The 18,471-nt window shown below is 50.1% G+C and overlaps 4 protein-coding genes across 4 annotated transcripts in view; 2 read left to right on the plus strand and 2 right to left on the minus strand.

The window, feature by feature from the left end:
• Nucleotides 1-1,212: 1,212 nt before the first annotated feature.
• On the minus strand, nt 1,213-6,318 carry ENH_00019770 (UV excision repair protein rhp23, putative; the record flags this gene model as incomplete). Its single annotated transcript, XM_013579401.1, has 9 exons — nt 1,213-1,293; nt 1,587-1,652; nt 1,833-1,991; nt 2,168-2,233; nt 2,505-2,702; nt 3,532-3,636; nt 4,063-4,350; nt 5,052-5,574; nt 6,239-6,318. 9 exons carry the CDS (start codon nt 6,316-6,318, stop codon nt 1,213-1,215), a joined length of 1,566 nt encoding a protein of 521 aa, XP_013434855.1.
• Nucleotides 6,319-7,621: 1,303 nt separating this feature from the next.
• Nucleotides 7,622-8,477, minus strand: ENH_00019780 (tubulin-specific chaperone a, putative; the record flags this gene model as incomplete). The annotated part of the gene is made up of 2 exons (XM_013579402.1): nt 7,622-8,029; nt 8,358-8,477. 2 exons carry the CDS (start codon nt 8,475-8,477, stop codon nt 7,622-7,624), a joined length of 528 nt encoding a protein of 175 aa, XP_013434856.1.
• Nucleotides 8,478-8,969: 492 nt separating this feature from the next.
• Nucleotides 8,970-14,904, plus strand: ENH_00019790 (hypothetical protein, conserved; the record flags this gene model as incomplete). The annotated part of the gene is made up of 14 exons (XM_013579403.1): nt 8,970-9,030; nt 9,168-9,476; nt 9,726-10,099; nt 10,279-10,455; nt 10,836-10,999; nt 11,227-11,350; nt 11,750-11,796; nt 12,012-12,129; nt 12,335-12,391; nt 12,549-12,680; nt 13,556-13,664; nt 13,978-14,034; nt 14,355-14,476; nt 14,698-14,904. The coding sequence occupies 14 exons, from the start codon at nt 8,970-8,972 to the stop codon at nt 14,902-14,904; spliced, it is 2,058 nt and encodes a 685-aa protein (XP_013434857.1).
• A 746-nt stretch (nt 14,905-15,650) lies between these two features.
• ENH_00019800 (glycyl-tRNA synthetase, putative) overlaps nt 15,651-18,471 on the plus strand; it is a gene marked incomplete at both ends in the record, with an annotated part of 4,025 nt that continues 1,204 nt past the window's right edge. Inside the window, 4 exons of the mRNA XM_013579404.1 lie at nt 15,651-16,218; nt 16,287-16,554; nt 17,645-18,231; nt 18,435-18,471. The exon at nt 18,435-18,471 is cut by the window's right edge and continues 80 nt beyond it. Of these exons, the coding sequence (XP_013434858.1) occupies nt 15,651-16,218; nt 16,287-16,554; nt 17,645-18,231; nt 18,435-18,471 (1,460 nt within the window). The remainder of the gene's footprint in view (nt 16,219-16,286; nt 16,555-17,644; nt 18,232-18,434) is intronic.

The raw sequence follows: 18,471 nt of genomic DNA on the forward strand, positions 1-18,471 counted from the left end.
TCTCTTTCATTTATTAATATCAACTGGCTTTAATTAGTTCTTTTATCTTTATTTGTTATTTGTTATTTGTTATTTTTATTTTTTCCAATTTATTTTTTTATTTTTAATTTATTTTTCCCAATTTCTCTTTTCGCCTTTTCCTCGGGAGCCCCGCGGCTCGGCTAGCTCAGCTGCTGCTGCCTGTCTTCAGCAGCACAGAGGAAACATTCCTAGCTAGCTAGCTAGCTAGCTAGCTACCTAGCTTGCTAGCTAGATACCTAGCCAGCTAGCTAGCTGGCTAGATAGCCAGCTTGCTAGCTAGATAGATAGCCAGCTAGCTAGCTAGATAGCCAGCTAGCTCGCTAGCTAGATAGCCAGCTAGCTAGCTAGATGGCGGGCCAGCCAGCTACCCAGCTAGTTGGCCAGTGAGGTAGCTAGCTAGCTAGCTAGCTAGCTAGCCGGTTCAACAGCTAGCTGGGGGAAACAGCTAACTAGTGCTTCGGCTAGCTGTCAGCCAGCTAGCTAGCCAGCCCTCCAGCTAGACAACTTCTTGCCTTTCTGCCCAGCTAGTCAGCTGCCTTTCAATGCGGACATCTAGCTAGCTAACCCCAAGCTACACACTGAAGCTGGGGGGCCCCACCCTCTCCTACAGCAGCAGCAACAAATGAAGCAGCTTCGGCAGCAAACGTAGTCTTGTTGCTTGGGGGCCCCTGGGGGCCCCAGGGGCCCTTAGGGGCCCCCAGGGGCCCCCAATGGGGCCCCAGGGGGCCCCCAAGTGCACACAGCAACCAACTGGGGGCCCCCACGACCCCCCGCTGCTGAGAGGCTGCTACCCAGCTTATCTGGCTAGCTAGCTAGCCAGCTAGCTAGCTAGCTGGCTAGCTTAACAGCAAGCTGGCCAGCTAGCTAGTTGGGTGGCGAGCAAGCCCGCCAGCAAGCTCGCTCGGTGGCTAGCCAGCTAACTAGCTAGCTAGCTAGCTAGGTGGCTAGCTAGCTAGCTAGCTAGGTGGCTAGCTGAGTGGCTAGCTGGGTGGCTAGCTAGGTGACTAGCTAGGTGGCTAGCTGGGTGGCTAGCTAGGCGGCTAGCTAGCGTGGGGGCGGCTAGCTAGCTGGTCAACTAGCTGGCTAGCTAGCTGGGCAGCTAGCTAGCTCGGGGGTTCTCTGTTGAAGAGCTAGGCGGCGCAGTTGGGGTGTACGTACACCCGAAGCAAGCAGCTGGGGTGTACGTACACCTCAAGAGGCGGGGGGGTCTTCGGGGGCCTCTTCGTCAATGAAGTCATTCATGTTTTCGAAAAGGTAATTTGCTGCCATTTCCTGGACAAACAGCAGCAGCAGCAGCAAAAGAATAGACGAAGTAAGTGCTGCAGCAGCAGCAGCAGCAGCAGCAGCAGCAGCAGTTCTTTCTGCCGGCTGCTGCAGCAGCGGCTGCTGCTGCAGCCGTCGCGTGCATGTGCACCCCAAAGATGCAGCAGCAGCAGCAAAAATAGCAGCAGCAGCAACAACAGGAGCACCAGCAGCAGCACAGGCAGCAACAGCAGCAGAATCAGCAGCAACAGCAGCAGCAGCAGCAGAAGCAGCAGCAGCAGCAGCAGCAACAGCAGCTTCACCTCGTTGCGGTCGCATGCAATGTAGGCTTCAGCAACTTGCATGCGCGTGAAACCGAGGGCAGTGAGCTGCAGCAAACCCCCAAACCCTAAACCCTAAACCCTAAACCCTAAACCCTAAACCCTAAACCCTAAATTCCCGCTGCAGCGCCAGGGCTTCTCCCCGCCGCTCTCCCCCTGCAGCTCCGCCCCCAGGAGTCCCCCCGGGGCCTAGGGTTTAGGGTTTAGGGTTTAGGGTTTAGGGTTTACTCGTTCTACAGCAGCCATTTCTTCTTCAGTTAGCTGCACAACACCCCCCTGCAGCAAAGATGAGGGGGGGCCCCCCGGGGGCCCCCCGGGGCCCTCAGCAGCAGGGGGGGCCCCCTCCCGCAGCAGCTCAAGAAAAGCTTCTTGGTTTTGAGTTATGAGCTGCAAACACTCAAACCCTAAACCCTAAACCCTAAACCCTAAACCCTAAACCCTTCAGGACGAAGCCCCTGGTCCCAAACCCTAGTCGCGTGCCCGTACACAATGCCACAAACTAGCCCAATGCTCCAGACCCTAAACCCTAAACCCTAAACCCTAAACCCTAAACCCTCGAGCACCTGCAGGAGGTCAGGGTTTGAGGCGCCGATCATCTGCAGCACCTGCGGAAGCATTTGAGGGTTTGTCTGCAGCACAAATCCAGCGGGAAGCAAATCAGCTTTGCTGCTGCTGCTGCTGCTGCTGCTGCTGTTTCTGCTGCTGCTGCTGAACAACCAGAGCTAACAGCTCCAAAAGCAGCAGCAGCAGCAGCAGCAGCAGCAAATTCGAACGTCGCTGCAGCAGCAACGCCACCCCCAGCAGCATGTGAAGCAGCGTACAGCCAGCAGCAGCAAGACAGCAACCGGACTAACAGCAGCAGCAGCAGCAGCAGCAGCAGCAGCAGCAGCAGCAGCTGACCTGCGTGAGCTGCCGAACTTGCTGAAAGACAGGATGGGTGCGGAGGCCCGCGAGGGGGTTGTCATCTGCTGCTGCTGCTGCTGCTGCTGCTGGCTCTCCTGCTGCAGCTGCCTGTCCTGCTTCTGCTGCTGCTGCTGCTGCTGCTGCTGCTGCTGTCCCTTCTGCTGCTACGGACGGCAAAAGGTCTTCAGGAATGCCCTGAGTAAATGAACACAAACAGACCGCTAGGGTTTAGGGTTTAGGGTTTAGGGTTAGTAAACAAAGAAGAACAGACCGCTAGGGTTTAGGGTTTAGGGTTAGTAAACAAAGAAGAACAGACCGCTAGGGTTTAGGGTTAGTAAACAAAGAATAGCAGACCGCTAGGGTTTAGGGTTTAGGGTTAGTAAACAAAGAAGAGCAGACCGCTAGGGTTTAGGGTTTAGGGTTTAGGGTTTGGAGGAGCCTCAGGAGATACAGACATGCGCAAGACCACAGAAATAAAAAATAAAAAAAGATATAAAAAATAAATAAAAAATAAAAAATAAAAAAATAAATAAATAGTACAAAAGAATTGAGAGAGAAATAAAAAAGAAATAAAAAAGAAATAAAGAATTAAAAAAGAAACAAAGAAGAATTAAAAAATAAATGAAAAGATATAAAAAATAAATAAAAAAGAAATAAAGAAATAAAGAAAAATAAAAAATAAAAAACAAAAAAGGCAAAACTGCAATAATGGAGAAAAGCGGAAAAGCGCGAAGGCCAAAAAAATAAAATAAAAATAAAAATCAAAACAAATAAAAATAAAAATAAAAATAAATAAATAAATAAAAACAAATAAATAAATAAAATAAATAAAAACAAAAATAAATAAATAATAAAAAGTTCCAAGTGAATAAAAGCAATTCAAAATAAATCAGCAAAAAGTCAAAAAGAAAAACAAAACAAACGACAAAAAGGAGCTTCAAAGGCCCCCAAACCCTAAACCCTAAACCCTAAACCCTAAAAAAGGGTTTGGAAAAGAAGCAAAAAAGATTCAAATAATTCTCACATTCATCAAATACTCCACTGCTCTGTCCGGATTGTTAAAAGCTGCGCGAAGAGCCACGCGACAATCTGCTGCTGAAAACCCCAACTCCTCCAGATTCTTCAGAGTCTGCAGCAGCAGCAGCAGCAGCAGCAGCAGCAGCAGCAGCAGCAGCAGCAGCAGCAGCAGCAGCAGCAGCCAGTGGTAGTGGTAGTAGTCGCAGTAGCAGTAGTGTGCCAGTCGCAGCAGTGGTAGCAGCAGCAGCAGCAACGGGGCAGCAGCAGCAACGGAGCAGCAGCAGCAACGGAGCAGCAGCAGCAACGAAGCAGCAGCAGCAACGGACCAGCAGCAGCAGCAGCAACGGAGCAGCAGCAGCAGCAGCAGCGAGGCGCGCCGAAGCTGACTGCTTGTGGAGCCCCACAAGTGCTGCTGCTTTTCATTTTTATTAATTTTAATTTATTAATTTTAATTTAATTTAATTTTAATTTAATTTAATTTAATTTTAATTTAATTTAATTTAATTTTAATTTTTAAAATTAAAAAACAAAAACTCACTTCTTCAACTTCTGCCCCTGTCGCCAGAGCAGCAGCAGATTCGCTCAATACGTCTGACCTCTGCTGCTGCTGCTGCTGCTGCTGCTGCTGCTGCTGCTGCTGCTGCGGCTCTGCTGCAGCGGGGGCTGCTGCAGCAGGGGCTGCTGCAGCAGGGGCTGCTGCAGCAGCTGCTGCTGGCGGCTTCGCAGCGCCAGCAGCAGCAGCAGGAGCTGCTGCTGCTGCTGCTCCCGACGAATTTGCTGCTGCTGCTCCTGCTGCTGCTGCAGAGCCGTTCGAGGAAGCCACTTGCTGAACAACAAACTCACCAAAACACTAAACCCTAAACCCTAAACCCCAAACCCTAAACCCTAAACCCTAAACCCTAAACGTGTACTCTGCATTTCTCCCACAGCTGCAGCGGAAACTGTCTCAGCGCCGTCCACAAGGGTTTGGAGTCAGCTTAAACGCTAAATCAGGGTTTAGGGTTTAGGGTTTATTTTGGCTCCAAGAACCGTGAGCCCCTCGTTTTTCCGGCCTCTCGCGCAAATTAGGGTTTAGGGTTTAGGGTTTAGGGTTTCCTTTGGCGAGCACGACGAGGCGTTCGTTGCCTTTGAGTTGGGGGTAAATTAGGGTTTAGGGTTTAGGGTTTAGGGTTAACTCCGGCTCCAAGCACCGCACGCCCCTCGTTTTTTCGGGCTCCGCGGGAAATTAGGGTTTAGGGTTTAGGGTTTAGGGTTTAGGGTTTGCCTTGGCGACGAGGACGACGAGGCGTTCGTTGTCGCGGAGTTGGGGGTAAATTAGGGTTTAGGGTTTAGGGTTTAGGGTTTAGGGTTAACTCCGGCTCCAAGGACCGCACGCGCCTCGTTTTTTCGGGGTCTGAGAAAAACGAGGGTTTAGGGTTTAGGGTTTAGGGTTTAGGGTTTAGGGTTTGCCTTGGCGACGAGAACGACGAGGCGTTCGTTGTCGCGGAGTTGAGGGTATTGTTTGAGTTGGAGTTTGTCTTCGAGGACTTTGCCTGCATGCACCAGCCGCTGCTTTGCTGCTGCCATTCTCGGAAAAACTTTTTCTATTTTTTCTTTCAAGTCCTTTACTGTTTCCTCCGGCTCCGCGCAGACTTCGCACTCCTCCGCCCCCAGCGTCCGCACCCGCAGCCGCATTTTCCCGCTGCTGCTGCTGCTGCTGCTGCTGCTGCTGCTGCGCTGCTGCTGCTGCTGCTGCTGCTGCTGCGGGGGGTAGGGGGGGAGGCGCTTGGGCGGCTGCAGCGCGCAACACGCAGCCACAGACACACGGGCAGGGCTGCTGCAGCGGGAGGCTGCTCCTGCTGCTGCTGCTGCTGCTGCTGCTGCGGGTGCTGCTGCTGCTGCTGCTGCTGCTGCTGCGGGTGCTGCTGCTGCTGCTGCTGCGGGTGCTGCTGCTGCTGCTGCTGCGGTGCTGGTGGGGGGCTTTGGGGGGCGTACCTTCGCTTGCTGGGGCTGCTGCTGAGGCGCAGCGGGGCAGCTTTGCTGCTGCTGAGGCGGCGGTGCTGCAGCGGCACTGCAGGCGCAGCAGAAGAAGCAGCAGCAGCAGCAGCAGGCGCAGCAGCAGCAGCAGCAGCAGCAGCAAGGGCTGGGAACGCAGGCGCCTGACAAGACAGCCGCGGAGGTGTGTCTTCAGTTTGGGAAATAAAAAGAAAAGAATAAAAAAGAATTAATTTTAATATTTATTTATTTGCTGCTGTGCTGCTGCTGCTCGCTCGCTGCTGCGCGTCTGCATGCGCCAGCTGTACATACACCTGAGCGCCCCGGCCTGCTGCTGCTGCTGCTTCTTTTTCCACTTTTTGCCAATTATTTTCTTTTTTTTTCTTTTATTTCTCCAACAATTCCTTTTTTATCGCCAACTCGCACAAATTTGGACAAATAAAGACAATTTTAACGCAGCAGCAGCAGCAGCAGCAGCGCCCTACACGCGCCAGCTATTCAGCAGCCGCAGCCGCAGCCGCTGCAGCAGCAGCAGCAGCAGCAGCAGCAGCAGCAGCAGCACTGACACCGCGAAGTGCAGTTTGTTTTGTTTTAATTTAATTCTTTTCTTTCTTTATTTTTGTTCTCTTGGGCTTTTCAAATTTAACAACTGATCCCCGCATCTGCTGCTGCTGCTGCTGCTGCTGCTGCTGCTGCTGTTGTTTGTTACTGCTGCTGCTGCGGCTGCTGCTGCTGTTTACAGTTGCTGCTGCTGTTGCTGCTGCTGTTGCTGCTGTTGCTGCTGCTGCTGCTGTTCAATACGCAGCTCGTTTTGCTGCATGCAGCGAGCAGCAGCAGCGCAGCAAATGGAAGCTTTTGGTTTTGCTGCTAATTAGTTTTTCAAATCCATCAAGTAAAACTAATTATTTTAATTAAAATTAATTAAATTTAATTAAAATTAATCAAATTTAATTAATTAAATTTAATTAATTTAATTTAATTAATTTAATTTAATTAATTTAATTTATTTTATTTTATTTAATTAATTTAATTTAATTTGAAAATTAAACGCAAATCAATTTGGGGCCCTCGCTGCAGCAGCTGCATGCAAATCCATTTGCTGCCACTTTGGCATTTTTTTACTTTTTCCTTTTATTTATTTTATTTATTTATTTATTTTATTTTATTTATTTTAATTAATTAATTAATTAATTAGTTAATTAATTAATTAATTAATTAATTAATTTATTTATTTGGTGTATTTAATTTGATTATTTAATTAACTTATTTATTTATTTATTTATTTTAATCATGTAATTGTTTATTTTGTTTGTTTATTATTCAATTTAGCTATTTTATTTATTTTATTCTATTTACTTATTTATATATTCATTTATTTTTTATTTTATCAATTTTATCAATTTGTTTTATTTATTTATTTATTTATTTATTAGTAATTAATAGTCAATTTATAATTAATTTGTTGTCAATTTGTTATTATATTTTAATACTGCTATTTTATTATCTATCTATATTTTTATTTATTTACTCATTGATTGATTGATTTATTTATTTATTTATTTATTTGTTTATTTATTTATCTATTAATTAATTAATTAATTAATTAATTAAATTATTTATTTATTTTTATCTTTTAAAAGTAGTCCCAAGCCTTTTCTTCTTTTTCCTGTTTATACATTTTTTATTTTTTGTTGTTTATTTCCTCTTAATTATTTCGAATTCCTTTTTAATTCTTTTTTTACTTTTTAATTTTTTATTCTATTTTTAATTCTATTTAATTCTATTTTTAATTTTGTTTTTAAATCTGTTTTAAATCTATTTCAATTTCTTTTTAATTTCCATTTTAAATTTCTTTTCTATTTCTTTCATCTCTTTTTGTCTTTTTTTAAATTTCTACTTTTGTCTCTTTTTGTATTTATTCCAATTCTTTTAAAACTTTTATTTCTTTTAAAATTAATTCTTTTTAAATAAATAAAAAAATAAAAAAATAAAAAGATAATAAAATAATAAAATAAAAGGAATTAAAATAAATAAAAGAATTAAAATAAAAGTAATGGACAATTGAGCTGAGAAATCAGCAAAAAAGAGACAAATAAAATAATTTCGAAACGAATCTATCTTGTCTAAATATCTTCTTCCTCCGCGCTGCCTTGCTGCTGCTGCTGCTGCTGCTGCTGCTGCTGCTGCTGCTGCTGCTGCTGCTGCGGGGGCTCGAGGGCCTGCAGCGGCAGCTCAATGTTAGGTGCTGCAGCTTTGATTTTTGCGAAGAGACTTTTAATTGTTTTGAGTTCTTCCAGCAGCCAGGCATCCGCCCCCGCTGCTGCTGCCTGCTGCTGCTGCTGCTGCTGCTGCTGCTGCTGCTGCTGCAGCTGCTGCAGCGCAGCGCAGCACGCCCCGCTGTTCTCCGCCAGCAGCAGCCCCAATTCCTTGCATGCAGCAGCAAGTCTTTCTTCAGAGTTTGGCAGCATTAGCTGCGTCTCTCTCAAGACATTTTGTCTCTGTCGAATATCGCTTTCTTCCCTTCCTGCTGCCTGCAGCAGCAGCAAACAGCAGCTCTTTTCTCACCTAGCAGCAGCAGCAGCAAGGGGCGCAGCAGCAGCAAGAGGCGCAGCAGCAGCAGAGGCGCAGCGGCAGCAGCAGCCGCGGCGGCGGGGGGAGCGTCGGCAGCAGCACAAAGAGCGGCAGTAGCAGCAGCAGCAGCAGCAGCAGGACTAGCAGCAGCAGCAACAGCAGCAGCAGAAACGGCAGCAGCAGAAACAGGAACAGCAGAAGCAGCAGCAGGACAAGCAGCAGCAGCAACAGCAGCAGCAGAAACAGGAACAGCAGCAGCAGCAGCAGCAGCAGCAGCAGCAGCAGCACCTGCATTTGCTGCAGCACTTGCTGGTGCTCCAGGACTTCTTCTCTGTAGCAAATTAAATCCTTAAAAATTCGCTCCACCACTTTGCGGCGAATCACGAGCTGCCGGCGAAACGCCTCCATCTTTGCTGCTGCTGCTGCTGCTGCTGCTGCTGCTGCTGCTGCTGCTGCTGCTGCTGCTGCTGCTGCTGCTAGTGACGGTAGTGGCGCCCTTAGTAATGGAGGTGCTGGCGCTGCTGCAGTGGCTGCTGCTGTCGCAGTCGCTCCGAGTCTGCTGCTGCGGCTGCTTATTTCTAGTGCTCGTTTTGCTGCTGCTGCTGCTGCTGCTGCTGCTGCTGCTGAGTGTGCGGAGGCAGCAGCAATTAGGTGTCTGGAGTTTCCCTGTTGCCCTTCTTGAGCTCGAATTGAAAAAAATAAAATAAAAAATAAAATAAAAAGATTTATTACTTCAAATATATTTCCAAAGAAGCAGCAAGACAGCAGCAGCACCCAACCCCCGCGAGGCTGCAGCAGGGGCCTCCCGGAGGGCCCCCGGGGCTGCTGCTGCTGCAGCAACTCCGCGCTGCTTTATTTAAAGTGAAATAAATGTTTTATTTAATTAAAATAATTCATTTAATGCAAAAAATAAACAAAAACGCGAAAGTCCGCGGGTTAGTCGCGGCGGCGGAGCTGAGGTGTATGTACACCGCACGCGCAGTTCAACAGCCGCGCGAGCCGACGGCACAAATCTCTTTCCTTCTTTTCATTTATTTTGGAAATAAATTGGCATTAAAGTTGTTAAAATACAAACAAATCCATTTGTCTGAGCTCTAGGTCTAAGCAAGCCGCGGTTCTCGAGCAGCAGCAGCAGCAGCAGCAGCAAGAGCAGCAGCGGCAGTGACGGCGGCTGCAGCAGCAGCAGCGGCGACAGCAACGGCAACTGCAGCAGCAGCAGCAACAGCAGTAGCAGCAAGGGTAGCAGCAACATCACCAAGTGTAGCGGCGGCAGCAGCAGCAGCAGCATCAGCAGCAGGAAGGCAGCTGCAACCGCACTAGCAGCAGCAGCAGCTGCGGAAGCAGCAGCAGCAGCAGCAGCAACCATGGCCCTGTCAGCAGCAGTTGAGAAGATCCACACTCTTCTTGGTAAGCCCCGCCGCAGATACGCGAACTAAGAGCAGCAGCAGCAGCAGGCGCTGCTGCTGCTGCTGCTGCTGCTGCTGCAACAAACGAAGCAATAGGCTCAGAAGAAGCAGCAATATTGAGGTTTGCATGTGGCAGCAATACAAATGCTAGCAGCTGCAGCAGCAACACTGATACGTATTAGCAGCAGCAGAAGCAATGCTGCAGCAGCAGCAGCAGCAGCAGCAGAGAGCTGTCTGTGAGGTGCCTCAGCTGAAGAGGAAGAGCTCTTGCTGCAGCAGACTTCTGATGACGCAGCAGCAGCAGCAGCAGCAGCAACACCTCCAGCTGCAGCCACCAGCCCCGTAGCTGCAGCAGCAGAAGACGCGATCGCAGAAGCCGAAGCAGCAGCAACAGCAGCAGCAGCAGCAGCAGCAGCAGCAGACGCAAACACCGCAGCAGCAACAGCAACAGGAAGCGGAACCGCTGCAGCATGGGCGTGCCCCTCTGCTGCTGCTTTTCTCAGTTGCTGCAGTCGCCGGCTTGATGCAGCAGCAGCAGCAGCAGCAGCAGCAGCAGCAGCAGCAGCAGCAAACGAAAATGATGGGGATCTATCTTTTGTAGTGGGAAACAGCAGCGCAGATCTTGTGTGCCAAACCCTAAACCCTAAACCCTAAACCCTAATCTAGCATTGGCAGTTTCGCATCTTTGCTTGAGCTCCGCCGAAGCCCTACCCTCTCAGCCCTGCAGTGCTTTAGGGTTTAGGGTTTAGGGTTTAGGGTTTAGGGTTTAGGGTTTAGGGTTTAGGGTTTACGCTGCGGCAAAGGATTCGACTGTGTCTGCCATTGGATACGCCTTCTGTCTTGAGACCTGCCGCCTACTGCAGCAGAAGCAGCAGCAGCAGCAGCAGCAGCAGCAGCAGCAGCAGCAGCAGCAAAATGAACTCCCAGCCTTTCTCCCCTTTGTTGACTGTCAACCGAGCGACCTTGAGAACAAGCTGCAGGTGCGTTTGCTGCTGCTGCTGCTGCTGCTGCTGCTGCTGCTGCTGCTGCTGCTCGTGTTTGAGCCGCTGCTGTTCTGCTGCAGTGCTGCACTGCTGCTGCTGCTGCTGCTGCTGCTGCTGCTTGTTTGGGGTGTACGTACACCAGGTGGACTGGTGGGTCTCTTCTTGCCTTGGCGCTGCTGCAACAGCTCAGCTGCTCTTCTTGCCTGACAAAAAGTCGCAGCAGGTGAGCAGCAGCAGCAGCAGCAGCAGCAGCAGCAGCAGCAGCAGCAGCAGCAGCAGCAGCAGCAACAGCAGTAGCAGCAGCAGAAACGGCTGCCTTGTGTATTGCGCTGATTTAGCGGCAGGGGATATTGGCTGCTGCGGGTGCTTGAATGCAGTTGCTGCAGCAGCAACAGCAGCAGCGGCAACAGCAGCAGCAGCAGCAGCTGCTGCAGCAGCAGCAGCAGCAGCTGCTGCAGCAGCAGCAGCAGCTAGGAGAGGGACTTACCAGCATTAAGTTCTGTCTCGTTGATCACAATGACTTGGAAGGGGACAAGCAGCAGTGAGGTTGCTGCTGCTGCTGTTGCTGCTGTTGTGTTGCTGTTGCTGCTGCTGCTGCTGCTGCTGTTGCTGCTGCTGCTGCTGCTGCCAGATGCGTATGCGGGTGCTGCTTGAGGCGTTTCTTCCGCTTCACTGTGGGGTATAGGGCAACGCTGCAACCGAGGGTCGAGGGTTTAGGGTTTAGGGTTTAGGGTTTAGGGTTTAGGGTTTAGGGTTTAGGGTTTGCAGGTGGCTGGAAGACGTAATTAGCTGCATAGACCACCACGAAGACAAGAAGCACATTTTGGAAACCACAAAAAAGCGAATAGCGGGTCCTCAAGTTGGCTCCTGCGCTTCTTTAATTGCCCTCTGCGTAAACCCTAAACCCTAAACCCTAAACCCTAAACCCTAAACCCCAAACCCTCGTTTGGGGTCTGAGTCCAAACCCTGAACTCGATGCCTAGAGTTGGCGCTGCGCAAAGTTGGCGGCTTCGCTGAGCAGGAAAGCAGCTGCACACAACCAGACCTAGGGTTTAGGGTTTAGGGTTTAGGGTTTAGGGTTTAGGGTTTAGGGTTTGGAGTTGGGATGCAGCTAAAGGCGCTGCAGACACAAAACAATTTGCCGCCCCTTCCTCAAGACCTCGCGGCGCTCCTTATAGGAGCCATTATCACAGGCAAGCCAAACCCTAAACCCTAAACCCCAAACCCTAAACCCTAAACCCTAAACCCTAAACCCTAGCTAGCTAGCTAGCTGTTTGTGTGTGGCGAGCAGACACCGTCGCATGCAGCCCCGAACTCCGCGGCATTCGCTGGAACGAAGTGTGCGTCTCAAACCCTAAACCCTAAACCCTAAACCCTAAACCCTAAACCCTAAACCCTTCCGCGGGCTTCCCCTGCATCTCCAGGCGCAGCTCTCAGGCAGCAGTCTAGCCTTTGTAGCGACAGCCTCCAAGTCTCTGGGCCTTGGGATTTAGGGTTTAGGGTTTAGGGCTTAGGGTTTAGGGTTTAGGGTTTAGGGTTTAGGGTTTGCGCAGAGACTCTCACGCGCTGGCCTGGCTGGCCAAACCCTTGCAGTGGGGCCCCGAGAAAGTTCAGAAAGTCAAACGAGGGTTTGAGGCCCTCAGGTTTGACCCCGAGAGGCAGCTGGCCCTCGTAAACCCTAAACCCTAAACCCTAAACCCTAGACGCTAAACCCTAAACCCTCGGCCCACGAGCCCAGGCCCCCTTTTGCACTGTGCGCAGCCGCAGCCTCAGCCCCACGCAGCTCGCGCTGTTGCTGCCAAGCCCTAAACCCCAAACCCTAAACCCTAAACCTCAAACCCTAAACCCTAAACCCTAAACCCTTGTTTCTGCTCAGGGTGTCCCGGCTTTGCTCAAAAGCGACTACAAGGCCTTTTCTTACCCCAAGTGCTCTGTGAGTTTGGGGCCTCTGGGGCCCCTCGCTTCTGCTTAAGCAGCAGCAGCAGCAGCAGCAGCAGCAGCAGCAGCAGCAGCAAGAGCACCAGCAGCAAAAGCAGCAGCAGTAGAAACCGCAGTGGGAGCAGCAGCAGTATCAGCGGCAGCAGCAGCAGATGCCGGTAGAGCAGCAGCAACAGCAACACTTACCACCGCAACCACAGCAGCAGCAGCAGGAACAGCAGCAGCAGCAGCAGCAGCAGCAGCAGCAGCAGCAGCAGCATGCATGCGTTGTGGGGCTTGTTCAGGTGGCGTTTTCCTCTTTGACAATCAGCGTCGAACTTTTGTGGCAAACAGAAAAAAGAAAAAAAAGTTTATTTGGAGAAGTTGTCAGAATTTAAATTTCTAAAATGCCATTAATGATTTAATTCAAATCACTTTTATTTTTTCTTTTTATTTCTAAATTAATAAATGGCATTTAAGTAATGTTTAAATGCCATTTAAATGGCATTTAAATGCCATTTAAATGCCATTTAAATGCTATTTAAATGCCATTTAAATGCCATTTAAATGCCATTTAAATGTTTTTTGAATGCCATTTAAATGCCATTTAAATTTTATTTAAATGACATTTAAATGCCATTTAAATGTTATTTAAATGCCATTTAAATGCCATTTAAGTAGCACTTAAATGTTATTTAAATGCCATTTAAATGCCATTTAAATAGCATTTAAATGCCATTTAAAGGCCATTTAAATAACATTTAAATAACACTTAAAGGCCATTTAAATGTTATTGAAGTATTATTTAAATGGCATTTAATGGGCATACTTAAATGCAATTTAAAATAGATTTAAATTTAATTTAAATTTAATTTAAACTTCATTTAAATTATATTAATTTGAATTTGAATTTAATTCATACGTAATTTAAATTAAATTTAAATCAAATTTAAATTAAATTTAAATCAAATTTAAATTAAATTTAAATCAAATTTAAATTAAATTTAAATGCGGCATTTGAGTGGCAGGCTTTTGAGATCTTTTTATTTTTTTGGAATTCCTTTTTTAATTTTTTTCGTTTTCGTGAAATTAAAAGTTTAATTAAATTTAAAAAAGAAAAAAAAGTTTTATTATCTTTTTTTACTTTTTGGATTTTTCAAATTTGCTTCTTTTGCTGCAGACACGAGAATCCAGCAGCAGCAGCAGCAGCAGCAGCAGCAACAGCAGCAGCAGCAGCAGCAAGATCTGCGTGCTGCTTTCAGTGAGCCCCGCGACAGAGGACTGCAGCCGTGGGTCTAGGGTTTAGGGTTTAGGGTTTAGGGTCTTCGAGGGTTTGGGGCCTAGGGGGTTTAGGGTTTGGGACTTAGAGGGTTTAGGGTTTAGGGTTTAGAGGGTTTTCGGTTTAGAGGGTCTACGGTTTCGAGGGTTTAGGGTTTGAGGCTTATAGGGTTTATGGCTTATAGGGTTTAGGGTTTAGAGGGTTTAGGGTTTAGGGTTTAGGGCCGGCGGAGCGGAGGTCTGGGGTTTAGGGCTCCAACGCTGTTAATTCTGCAGACGAGGGTTTAGGGTTTAGGGTTTAGGGTTTAGGGTTCTTTGCTGCAGGGCTTCGAAGGCAGTTGGCGATCTTTGCTGTGGAGGCCGCAGCAGACAAATTCGAGAGTGCGCCCACAAACCCTAAACCCTAAACCCTAAACCCTAAACCCTAAACCCTCGCTTCTTCCGTTTTGATTATCAGCCCCCAGAAACGCTGTGTGCTGCTTGCTGGGTATAGGATAAAATTTAAAACCTAGGGTTTAGCATCTAGGGTTTAGGGTTTAGGATCTAGGGTTTAGGGCTTGAGATCTGGGGTTTAGGGTTTAAGATCTAGGGTTTAGGGTTTAATTTTTAGGGCCTAGCACCTAGGGTTTAGGGCTTAAGAGCTAGGGTTTGGGGTTTGAGGCCTAGGGTTTAGGGTTTAGGGTTTAGGGTTTGTGCTGCAGCGGCGCGGGACTTCTTGAGCTGCTGCGACAACATAAGGCCAGGAGCGGAAGTGAAGGGGCCCCCGAGGGTCCTCTCAAACCCTAAATTAGGGTTTACGAATATAAGCGACGACGCAGGACAGGTGCTGGGCTGCTTCTTTCCAGAGGTGATTAGGGTTTAGGGTTTGCAGACTAGGGTTTAGGGTTTGGAAAAGCACTCAGGTTCAGGTTGCTGGCGTGCGGGACTTAGGCCACAATTGGGGTTTGCAAAACCCTATTTTAGGGTTTGGGGTTTTCTGCCGCCGCAGGTAAACTCTTGTTTATCCCGCAAGCTGCTAGAGCCCCTGCTGGCTTTCTGCTTCAGCAAATGAGCAGCAGCAGCAGCAGCTGCTGCCCATTTGCTGCAGCAGCAGCAGCTGCTACTGCTGCAGCAGCTGCAGCAGCAGCAGCAGAAGCAGCAACTGCTGCGGCGACAGCACCCACAGCTGCAGCAGAAACAGCAGCTGCCGCAGCAGCAGCAGCAACTGCTGCAGCAACAGCATTTGCAGCAGCAGCCGCTGCAGCAGCATAGCGACACAGGCCCACTAGAACGCTGCCATCGCAGCAGCAGCAGCAGCAGCTGCTGCTGCTGCTGCTGCTGCTGCCGTTGCAGCAGTGAACAGCTCCTGTGTAAACCCTCAGGGTTTAGGGTTTGAAAAGCTCAGACCGCCAAACCCTAATTTGCTGGTTGGCACCTAAACCCTAAACCCTAAACCCTAATTGGGGTATACACACACTGTAAGAAAGACCTTGCTGCTGAGCAGCAGCAGCAGCAAGGTCCGCCTGTTTGCTGCTGCTACTGCCATTGCTGCTCCTGCTGCCCCCGCAAATCGAAGTGGCGCTGCTGCTGCAGTTGCTGCTGCTGCAGTTGCTGCTGCTGCAGTTGCTGCTGCTGTTGCTGCTGCTGCTCCGGCCGTAGAAATGACTCGAAGAGGATGTCGTTCCAAGACCGATAGGGCCTAGCTGCATGCACAGCAGCAGCAGCAGCAGCAGCAGCAGCAGCAGCAGCAGCAGCAGCACGAAAAGCAAAACCTAAAACAGAAGCAGCACGTTCCTTAGCAGCAGACGCAGCAGCAACTCGAACTCGCTTAGCGCTTTCAACAAGCTCTTTCCACTGCAGCAGCAGCAGCAGCAGCAGTAGCAGCAGCAGCAGTAGCAGCAGCAGCAGCAGCAGTAGCAGCAGCAGCAGCAGCAGCAGCAGCAGCAAATACTCACGGAAGTAGTTTCCCCGCCAGTCGCCCCACTGCGGCTGCCCATACACTGCGCTGTCGCCGCCGTATGCTGCTTGCTGCTGCTGCAGCAGCAGCTGCTGCTGCAGCAGCAGCTGCTGCTGCTGCTGCTGCAGAGCAGCAGCAGCAGGAAAGCCGTTGGAGGAAGGCAAGGCCGGGTTGGGCGTTTCCCGCAGCGGGATTTTTGCTGCTCGCATTTGCTGCAGCAGCAACTTTGCTGCTTCTCCTGCTGCACTGCCAGGGGCCTGCAGCAGCTGCTGCCACTGCTGCTGCCGCTGCAGCGGCGACAGCAGCGCCAAACCCCCCACAGACCCCACCAAGAAACACAACACCTGCGTCGCCTGCAGCAGCAGCAGCAGCAGCAGCAGCAGCAGCAGCAGCAGCAGCAGCAGCAGCAGCAGCAGCAGCAGAGCAGCAGCAGCAGCAGCAGCAGCAGCAGCAGCAGCAGCAGCAGCAGCAGCAGCAGCAGCAGCAGCAGCAGCAGCAGAGCAGCAGCAGCAGCAGCAGCAGCAGCAGCAGCAGCAGCAGCAGCAGCAGCAGCAGCAGCAGCAGCGGGTGGGCGCTACGTGGAGGGGAGGAAGAGCAAGCTGCTGCTGCGGCTGCTGCTGCAGCGGCAGGTGGGCCCTACATGGAGAGAAGCAACTACATGCTGCTGCTGCTGCTGCTGCTGCTGCTGCTGCTGCAGGTGGACACTACATAGAGGGAAGGAAGAGCATGCTGCTGCTGCAGCAGCAGCAGCAGCACGTGCTTTCTGCAGCAGCAGCAGCAGATACGTACTACGGAGGGAAGCAAGAACATGCTGCTGCTGCAGCAGCAGCAGGGGCGCACTTCAGCAGAGGGCCCAGCAGCAGCAGCAGCAGCAGCAGCAGCAGCAGCCGTACCTTGACTGGGGTGATTCGCCGCGCAGCAGCAGCAGCAGCAGCGCCGCAGCAGCAAGACCACAAGAAGCACTTGTTTGTGTCTCGGACTATTTGCTGCTTCTCAGCAGCAGTAAAGTCAAAACCCCCCGCATGCAGCAGCAAACGCATGCGCTCATCCAAAACCCTGGCCTCCAACAGACTCAGCTGCTGCTGCTGCTGCTGCTGCTGCTGCTGCTGCTGCTGCTGCTGCTGCTGCGCCATGAGTGGGGGCCCTCGGGGTGTCTCGGAGTCGCTGGGGCGGAAAGAGGCATCTTAAGAAAACCGGGGCCCGGAAAACTCCAAACCCTAAACCCTAAACCCTAAACCCTAAACCCTAAGCCCTGGCGAACACTTGGAGGCAGTGAGCTGCGTAGATGAAGAAAAGCAGCCAAAAGGGTTTAAATCCTAGGGTTTGGGGTTTGGACTCTAGGGTTTAGAGTTTAGGGTTTAGGGTTTAGGGTTTAGGGCTGAGGGCTTAGGGTTTAGGGTTTGTCGGCCTTCGTGGGCCCCCGAGACTCATGAGGTGTACAGACACCCCAACACATTCCAAATATTTCGCCGTTTAGGGTTTAGGGTTTAGGGTTTAGGGTTTAGGGTTTAGGGTTTTAAATAAAAACAGAGGTATTCAACACAAACTCAGGGATGCGCAGCACAGGGCTGCAGGCGAAGGCCTAGCTGTCGAGTTGGGTGTCTAGGGTTTAGGGTTTAGGGTTTAGGGTTTAGGGTTTAGGGTTTAGGGTGTATTGAAACAAAGCGCGGGATAATAAAGAAAATGGATTTGCTTCATTTTGTATATTATTGGAACCGAGTGTGCAGCGTTTACGGCTACAGACAAAGATTAGGGTTTAGGGTTTAGGGTTTAGGGTTTAGGGTTTGGGAGCCCGCCGCGGGGCGCCCCACTGTCTGCATGCGTTTGCTGTGAGGGTCTCGGCGTCTTTTGGCAACATGCATAGTTTTGAGCATTTGAAGAACTGCAAACCCTAAACCCTAAACCCTAAACCCTAAACCCCAAACCCTAAACCCTAAACCCTAAACCCTAAACCCTGCGCCGTTGGATGCTCGCCCTCCAGTTCCGCCTTTGCTGCCTCGCCTCTGCTCGCCGTTTTAAGTCTTCTTTATTTGCTGCTTCCATTTGCTGCTGCAGCAGCAGCAGCAGCAGAATATTCCCGATCCAGCCGAGAAGTGAGGCCCTCTGCAGCAGCCGCAGCAGCAACAGCAGCAGCAACAGCAGCAGCAACAGCAGCAGCAACAGCAGCAAAAAGGAAAACCACGACGCGAAAATGGGGGAAAACACTGCAGCAGCAACTACGGATCCCCAACAGCAGCAGCAGCAGCAGCAGCAGCAGGAGCAGCAGGAGCAGCAGCCGGAGCTGCAGGAGCAGGACCAGCAGCAGCTGCAGCAGCAGCTGGAAGAGCTGCAGCAGCAGCTGCAGCAGCAGCGAGCGGAAGCAGCAAGACTTAATGAAGCGGCTCGGGTTTTGCGGAAGCAGCAGGAGAGGGGCCCCGAAGTTGCTGCTGCTGCTGCTGCTGCTGTTGCTGCCCGGGATCGCGTGCAGCAGCTGGAGCAGCAGCTGCAGCAGCTGCAGCAGCAGCAGCAGCAGCAGCAGGAAGTGCCGCACTTCATCAAATATAAGCAGCAATTCGAAAGGCTTTTAAAAAGAAAGTTTTTTGTGGTTCCTTCTTTCGAAATTTACGGAGGGTCTGCAGGACTTTACGATCTCGGACCTCCAGGTAAACCCTAAACCCTAAACCCTAAACCCTCGACGCAAAACCCTAAACCCTAATTTGGGGTTTGGCGCCTCCGCCCCAGCGCCGAAGCCCTGCCTGCAGCAGCCCGCGACTTGCCCAACCCCCAACCCCTAAGCCCGAAGCCCCACAAACCCCAAACCCTAAACCCTAAACCCTAAACCCTAAACCCTAATTTGTGGTTTCAGGCTGCGCACTCAAGAACGAAGTGGAAAACTTGTGGCG

The sequence above is a fragment of the Eimeria necatrix genome, genomic scaffold, assembly GCF_000499385.1.
Source record: "Eimeria necatrix Houghton genomic scaffold, Enh_scaff166, whole genome shotgun sequence".
Lineage (NCBI taxonomy): Eukaryota > Apicomplexa > Conoidasida > Eucoccidiorida > Eimeriidae > Eimeria > Eimeria necatrix.